At 44.8% G+C, this 8775-nt stretch overlaps 1 protein-coding gene across 1 annotated transcript; it reads right to left on the bottom strand.

Moving 5' to 3' along the window:
• Positions 1 to 2822: 2822 nt before the first annotated feature.
• On the bottom strand, positions 2823 to 7217 carry LOC140116577 (uncharacterized). Its single transcript, XM_072133066.1, has 10 exons — positions 7164 to 7217; positions 5547 to 5642; positions 5300 to 5401; positions 5086 to 5163; positions 4304 to 4399; positions 4068 to 4169; positions 3840 to 3905; positions 3519 to 3708; positions 3095 to 3184; positions 2823 to 2869 (listed from the first exon to the last, which is right to left on the bottom strand). The coding sequence occupies exons 1-8, from the start codon at positions 7179 to 7181 to the stop codon at positions 3520 to 3522; spliced, it is 747 nt and encodes a 248-aa protein (XP_071989167.1). The 5' UTR covers positions 7182 to 7217; the 3' UTR covers positions 2823 to 2869; positions 3095 to 3184; position 3519.
• Positions 7218 to 8775: the final 1558 nt, after the last annotated feature.

Below are 8775 nucleotides of genomic sequence, written 5' to 3'. Positions count from 1 at the left end.
AATTTTCTATTAGATGGATGCGTTGAATTTGATTTTGATAAAACACAGTGGGCCTACACCAGCAGACGACATGGCTGCCTAATCCATCACTTATTGCAGAAACTTCACAGTAGACCTCAAGCAGTTTGGATTGTGTGCCTCTCCGTTCTTCCCTGGTTCAGGTAAGATGCTTCTGGCATTTTCTATTGGTCAGCAGTGACACATGGAACCAGGGCCGCATCTGCCATGAGGCGGGATGAAAATCCCGCCTCAGGCGGCAGATTGCTGAGCCCTTTAAGAAGCGGCACGTAGACCAATCGCCGCTCACCTAATGGTCATGAACACCACAGCCGCTCGGTCCCTAACAGCGTCGCCGGCGGCCACGGCAAGCTGACAGTAGAGAAGAGGAGTCTCCACCCACAAGGCCCATCCATCATCACGTTCCTGCCCAGCCCGGCCGAGCATCAAACCCCTCCACAACCACCGCCCACGCCTCCGGTCCCGCCCCCGGCATCCGCTGTCGGAGAGGAGGAGGTTTATTCCTCTTAGGCTGCCCGGGCACCCGCTCACTCCCCACAACCCCTCCCCCCCTTTCAGAGAGGAGGAGGGAGCATAGTCTGTCCCTGCCCAGGCCTCCAGTGATGTTCCCCCTCATCCGTTCCCGCCCGGACCTCTGCCCACCTCGTTTGCCCGCCGTCTGGTCACATGACCTGACCCGCCGGCCAACATCTACCAGTGGAGCATGGTGCAGACGAAGACTACTAGTCTAGTAAGTATATATTCTGTATATATGTGTGTGTATGCTGTGTATATGCTATATGTGTGTATACTATATATATTTGTGTATGATGTCTATATACTGTATATATGTGAGTATGTTCTGTATGTGCATGTATATTATATATATATATGCATGTACATGCATGCATGCATGCATGCATGTACATGTATGTATATATATATATATATATGCATGCATGCATGCATGTACATGTATATATATATATATATATATATATATGTGCATGTACATTATATAATGTATGTATGATCTCTATATACTGTACTTATGTGTGTATATTCTATTTTTTGTATATGCAGTGTTTATATTGTAATGTTTATACTGTATGTATGTTTGTACATAGGGTGTGTATATACTTTATTTCTATGTATATGTGTTTATAATGTACACATTATATATATGTTTGTATATAGGGTGTGTCCTGCATGTAAATACTATCTATGGGGATCTTACCTGTATTTACTGTCTATGGTGCAGATCCTGCCTGTTTATACTATCTATGGGGGTCTTGTCTCTATATACTATCTTTAGGGTTCTTGGCCGTATATACTATCTATGGGGGTCTTGCCTGTATATACTATAATTGGGGAGTGGTCCTGCATGTGAATACTATCTTTGGGGAACTTACCTGTATTTACTGTCTATGGTGGGCATCCTGCCTATGTATACTATCTATGGGGGTCTTCTCTGTACATACTATCTGTGAGAGACGCCTGCCTGTATATACTATATGTGGTGGTGATCCTGCCTGTATATACTTTCTATGAGGGGCACCTGCCTATGTATACTATCTATGGGGGTCTTGTCTGTATATACTATCTATGAGGGGCGCCTGCCTGTATATACTATCTATGGGGGTCTTGTCTGCATATACTGTCTATGGGGGTCTTGTCTGTATATACTATCTATGAGGGGTGCCTGCCTGTATATACTATCTATGAGGGGCGCCTGCCTGTATATACTATCTATGGGGGTCTTGTCTGTATATACTATCTATGAGGGGCGCCTGTCTGCATATACTATCTATGGGGGTCTTGTCTGTATATACTATAATTGGGGAGTGGTCCTGCATGTATATACATATCTGTGAGGGGGTATGGCTGTATATACTATCTATTTTTTAATTAGGTGATATATAGGATGTTTTATTTGTGTTGTCAGTTTTGTTGTTTGGGGTATATATTATCCAGGCGACATTATAATGTAATTGACTGTGGTATATTTGGATGCACAGTGCGTAAATGTGCTGTTGATTAACACAGCAGTGATAAACCATAGGAGGGAGAAACTGTAATGAATTCCTCTGTATGATGGAATAGATCATATCCTATAAAGGTACTAGATGCCACTGATCCGTGTCAATAAATTTGGTAACCGGAATGTAGCAGGGATCAGGGGTCCGTTGCATGGGAGGGGGGCGCCATTTCCATTTTCGCCTCAGGCAGCAGAAAGGCTAGAATCGGCCCTGCCCCTCTGTACTGTGTATAACACTCGGGAGACCCCCCTGTACTGTGTATAACACTAAGGAGACCCCCCTGTACTGTGTATAACACTCGGGAGACCCCCCTGTACTGCGTATAACATCAGGAGACCCCCCCTTTAGTGTGTATAACACTCAGGAGACCCTCCTGTACTGTGTATAACACTCGGGAGACCCCCCTGTACTATGTATAACACTCGGGAGACCCCCCTGTACTATGTATAACACTCCGGAGACCCCCCTGTACTGTGTATAACACTCGGGAGACCCCCCTGTACTGTGTATAACACTCGGGAGACCCCCCCTGTACTGTGTATAACACTCGGGAGACCCCCCTGTACTGTGTATGTATAGAAAAGGTGGACAAGGAGAGACCAGAAAGTGGGTTTTAGTGGAGCCTATCATGGATCCAGTACAGCAGACCATAGTCTCCTGACACTGACATAATCCGTTTAATGGTCAAAAGTCAAAAACCTCAGTATAAAGGTTTGTGTAGATGTTGAGATCTTCATGGTCATAGACGTCCAGCTCTGACACCAGGGGCGGGAGGACGCGTCTATAGGGGCGGGAGGACGCGTCTTTTGGGGCGGGAGGACGCGTCTATTGGCCTAATGAAAGAACAAAGATATATCACTACATACATTCCTCATCAAGTGGCTGCTACATGTCTACAAGACTGGAGCCATCCTGGAATGATCCATAGCTAAATGTCCGTAGCAGTGATGAGACCACATGGACATCGCCTAGATGGGAATATCTTATGGACATTGCTCACTAGTAGAGAAGTGATAGGTTTCCATCTATGTGGCAGAGTATAGACTATCAGGACTTACAGGTTCGGTAGGTTACAGGTCGTCTAGAAGAACTTCTTATCTTTGGGGATGAAGTGCAGAGCAGTCAAGAATGAAGTTCAAGAATGAAAGCTGCAAAAAAAAAAAAAAAATTCTGGATTATCTTCATTGGAAAGTCTCATTAGGTCATATAATCCAACGCAAAAGCCAAAAATCAGTCAGTGTATGTTATAAATATATTTTTTGAGCTCCCATAATGCACTTTTCCAAACTAAGAGGAAAACAGCAGTAGCATCAACTTAGCTGTAGACATGTAATAGTAAAATAGTGTGTGATATCGGGACAAGAGAAGAAAATTAGATAATTTGCAAAGTCACTGGACAAGTTCTGAAGACTCCGATCTGCAGAATCTCAGATCTCCCTGATGTTGTCCTTGTCACAATGTACTGATGTGCGTTCCACCTACCTCAGAACTCATCCTCATTGACCTGGGTTGAAGCGTCAACCATAAAGGAATGGTCCATGGGTTTCACGTGGATCAAGGTGACTTTTGGCCCAAGGCTGAGCTCTTCCTCTGTCACTTGGCATCCAAAGTCCTTGGTGCTCGGTCTGTTGGGAGCTGGCGTGAAAGGAGTCACCTCCACTGATTCCCGGCACTATAGAGGAAACATGAGAGAAAGCTGATGATGATGTGTATCACGAGTCCAGTCACTTGTGAATGAGATCCTGAGATACACGACATGTATCACCAGGCTGAGATACATGTCCTAGACTGAGATCTCCTCACCATGCAGAAGAGGCTCCTCAGTCTTTGTCTCCATGGTGATCCAGATGATCTTCTTTCTGGTTCATCCTGTTGAGAATTTGGATACACAGAAATTTAGAGTGATAGAAAGCAAATGAATCCTCCATTCAGCTATAAACGTGGGTCCAGACTTACTATGGAAAAGCACCAAAAATTGTACACACAGCGGACACCACACACTAAATGACTATATAGTAATGGCCTCCTTACCGATCTAACAATCCAGCAGGGCTCAGGTGACTCCGGCATCAGCTCTCCTGGTCCATCATCAGTAGCAGCAGCCAAATTATACAAGGCAGGAGAAGGACCTGGCTGTGGGACATAAAAATAGAAACATTACTTTCAGATCAATGACATCTTATTGAGGAGGTGAACCCCAGATAACCCCAATATCACATGTTATGTATAATGTGGTGATGGCTGATGACGTCTCTAGAATTATTTACCCCGTCCTCGTATGAATTAATCCATGCGTGTTCAGCCTCCGGCTCCAGTGCCCTGCAGGTTAGAACTTGGACATGGGTGCGCCCAGTAAGATTATCCTATAGGGGAGAGAGAAGAACAGAATTTTGGGTCAGTGAAATTATTTGTGGTTCCACATGATGGAGACGTCTCCAGAAGGAATCATGCAAAGTAACCATAGACCTTCAGGAGCGGAGATGGTGGAGACCACTGGTGGAGTATAGGAGGACATTGGTGGAAACCAATAAACCAGGATCAATTACTCATAAACATATGTGTTATCCATAGACTCCTTCCTTCTAAAATCAACCTTTATAATTCTGCTGATGAGCCAGAAGCGATCTGGGGGGTATTACCAGTGTCCCTCTGTGCTGTAACTCCACAGACCGTTACCCAGTCTCCTCCCCAGGAGGGAAGTGCTGGGGGAGAAGGAGGTGGGGAAGACAGTGTAATAGTCTGTGAAGCTGCAGCACAGAGAGTCTCTGGTAACAAACCCAAGAGTTCTATAGGCTCATTGGCATCATTTTAAAAGTTGAATTTAAAAGGAAGGAGACCATAGATAACAAATATAAGAAGATTACCACAGTCACGGTGCCTGGATCTAAGAAACGTACAGCGGACACCAGATGTAACTATTACATCTAAATTTGTAAATCATGTACTTGATAACACGCTCTAGTTTATCTTGCGTCTATTAGAAAATATTAGTAAATCTGCCCCATTGTCTATAAGTCGTGTGTGGATCATAGAGGAGAAGAGACATTACCGTGATGATGCAGTCCAAGTCCAGCGGCTGTTTTCCTGTACTATACTCAGGAGCCGGATCCAGGGGTAGGAAATTCTCCTGTCAATACATATTAAGTGTCAAATTTGAATCATTTTCCCTCAATTAATCATCACCTCCATCATCATCATCAATAACATCAGCAGCAGTTATGGGACATGGTGAGTCCATGACTATATAGTAATGGCCTCCTTACCGATCTAACAATCCAGCAGGGCTCAGGTGACTCCGGCATCAGCTCTCCTGGTCCATCCTGTGCAGCAGCAGCCAAATTATAGAAGGCTGGAGAAGGACCTAGCTGTGGGACATAAAAATAGAAACATTACTTTTAGATCAATGACATCTTATTGATAAGATGTCATGGAGGAGGTGAACCCCAAACCCCAATATCACATGTTATTTATAATGTGGTGATGGCTGATGACGTCTCTAGAATTATTTACCCCGTCGTTGTAGGATTTGATCCATGTGCGCTTAGCCTCCGGCTCCAGTGCCCTGCGGGACAGGACTTGGACACGGGTGCGCCCCGTAAGTTTATCCTATAGGGGAGAGAGAAGAACAGAATTTTGGGTCAGTGAAATTATTTGTGGTTCCACATGATGGAGACGTCTCTAGAAGGAATCATGCAAAGTAACCATAGACCTTCAGGAGCGGAGATGGTGGAGACCACTAGTGGAGTATAGGAGGACATTGGTGGAAAAAGACATTGATATAACCAGAAATGAGTAAAGATGTAGTAGACGGCTCTAGAACATCTTCAATATCACATAGTCTATCTCTCAGAGCATTATGGGTAATACCAGGCTGTATACAGCAGTGATAGAGAAAGTAAATGGAGAAAGATTCTATTGCTATGGTAACCAGTACACACATCCGCCATCTTTATTTTAGAGTAAATTACGGTATACAATTTTTGCAATTTCTTCACATAAAGTTTATAATTTTAAACTGTTATCAGCAAGAGGAGTGTAAGAATGAGTCTGGGGGTGACATATTATAACTCGTGCACAGTAGATACAGGGTTTAGATCTTCCCCTCACCCTCCCAGACACCTCAATGTCACCCTAATGACAGATCTAGGACGTCAGTATAACCAGGAATGGGTGGAGGGGACATCAGGACCTGGACATAATGTCACCATGTTTTATATCAAGTGCTCTAGGGACAGGGGTCTGGGGGTAAATCTTCTTCCTGCTCCTCTGGACACACATCACTATCAATAATGTCCCAAATGTAGAACAGAAACCAAAAAATGAGAGCAGATATTCCCCAGGATCCTTGTCGGACTGTCCCACTAGAGCAGTGATGGCAAACCTTTTGGAGATTGAGTGCCCAAATTTCAACCAAAACCCTCAAATATGCTGCAAAGTGCCAACTTGACAATTTAAGCAGCAACTTATTGACCCCGGCTATATCACAGGTTTCAATCGTATTGGCGCCCTGAGTTCACCAATATAATAGAAATATGATGGAGAAATTTGGATTGTAGCTTCCTTGCAGAGTCCCCTAAAAAGGAAGAATCCGGGTTCCCAGACCAGGATCTTCAAAAATAATTTCTCTGTCCACACTTTCTCGTTTCTCCTGTAGTCCTGGCAGCCAAGGAGGTTGCTTTAAAATGGCGCTGAGCATGGTAAGTCCTGGGCTGTATTGGAACGCAGGAGGAAGCCCTGAGTGCTGTCTGGCAAACTCTGTGTTGGAGTGAAGGCCTGGGTGCCCACAGAAAGGGCTCTGAGTGCCACCTTTGGCACCCGTGCCATAGGTTCGCCTCCACTGCACTAGAGGATCGAAGGATCCTCCGGTGGGCCCAGGCTCCAACCTTATGCTGGATTACAAAGATACAGCAGAAGACAACTAAATTTGGAAGCTGGAAGGGTCTTTTTTGAGTTGAATGTGAAGAGGGTCCTCCAGAATAATGTTATCTGGTGGACCTAAGTAGCCCAACTACGACACCGCCCAGGATTCCCCTTATCTACATTACAATCCGACCGTCTATTTCCTGATGTCTAAATTTCACCACTAAAAATAATCCTGATATCCGTCAGTAAATAAAGTCTACTTACAAAAAATCTTTCCATCATTCGTCTGTAAAACAGCAACAAAATCTCCTCTTCACTCTCCACTCCTCTACTATACAACCCTCAGAGAATTATGCGTACACAGCGGGAGTTTTATAGCAGTGATGACATCACAGCGGGTATGACATCATGTTAAGAACTCAGTTGAATGGGGAGGATTCTGATTCCATGGCAACCCAGTACAGGGAGCGGCCATCTTGTATAATAAATGATGAAGACATGATAAATGTATATTAAATATGGCAAATTTAACCCTTTTGACTCTCTTCTATTCCGGGAGTTACTCATATATCAGTATATCAACTTCTGATAGGACAGCCAAAATATTTCTGCCTAAACCCAAAGACATTTGTATAATAGCGTCCAGGTGGTGACCTCATACCTGCCATACAGGGCCGCATCTGCCATGAGGCGAGATGAAAATCTCGCCTCAGGCGGCAGAATGCGGATCCCTGTAAAGGGCGGCGTAATTCGCCGCTCTAAAGTGGGCGATTCGGGCGCCCGTTAACGCCCGAATCGCCCACTAGCTAAATAAATCGTGCCTGTCTCTTTAAGACACAGGCGCGATTTATATGCGGACCGACGCAGCGCCTTTCCGGTGGCTGCGTCGCTCCGTTCTAATCAGTGACACAGGCGTCATGACGTCACGCCGCCTCTCTCTCATAGGAGAGCCGCGTGAAGACGGGACCCGCGCGCCGAGGGAGCAGCTGCCTGCAGGTGAGTATATATTTTATTATTTTTCCTCTTCTTTCATTTATTTTATGTGGCTAATAAGGGGGAGTGGGGAGGTATCGTGGGCGTGGGAGGGGGGGGGTGAGTACTGTATACATTATATGTGGCCATAATTGTTGTATACTGTGGGGGGGGATTGTATACATTACATGGAGCCAGAATTGTTTTATACTGGGGGGGGGGGTACTGTATATATTTTATGGGGCCAGAATTGTTTTATACCGAGGTGGGGGGGGGGGGGGTACTGTATATATTTTATGGGGCCAGAATTGTTTTATACTGGGGGGGGGGTACTGTATATATTTTATGGGGCCAGAATTGTTTTATACTGGGGGGGGGGGGTACTGTATATATTTTATGGGGCCAGAATTGTTTTACACTGGGGGGGGGGGGGGGTACTGTATATATTTTATGGGGCCAGAATTGGTTTATACTGGGGGGGATGTAGTATATATTATATGGGGCCAGTTTCATTTAAACTGGGGCGGGGGGGGGGGTACTGTATATATTATATGGGGCCAGATTCATTTAAACTGGGGTGGGGGGTGCTCTATATATTATATGGGGCCAGAATAATTTTACACTGGCGGGCTGTATATTGTATGAGGCCAGATTATTCTTTTCCTGGGGGGGTTATATATTTATATGGGTCCAGATTTCAGCTGGGGGGCTGTATATGGGATACAGTATATTACTAAGCTGGGGGGGCTGTATATGGGATACAGTATATTACTAAGCTGGGGGGCTGTATATGGGATACAGTATATTACTAAGCTGGGGGGCTGTATATTCACATTGGTCAGGGTTGCACTGAATGTAAAATCATGTAACATAATAACAGGGTGGGATATATTAGTTATAGGAT

The sequence above is a fragment of the Engystomops pustulosus genome, chromosome 2, assembly GCF_040894005.1.
Source record: "Engystomops pustulosus chromosome 2, aEngPut4.maternal, whole genome shotgun sequence".
NCBI lineage: Eukaryota > Metazoa > Chordata > Amphibia > Anura > Leptodactylidae > Engystomops > Engystomops pustulosus.
The sequence above is the reverse complement of the archived record's forward strand: the minus strand, read 5'-3'. Positions and strand labels throughout refer to the sequence as shown.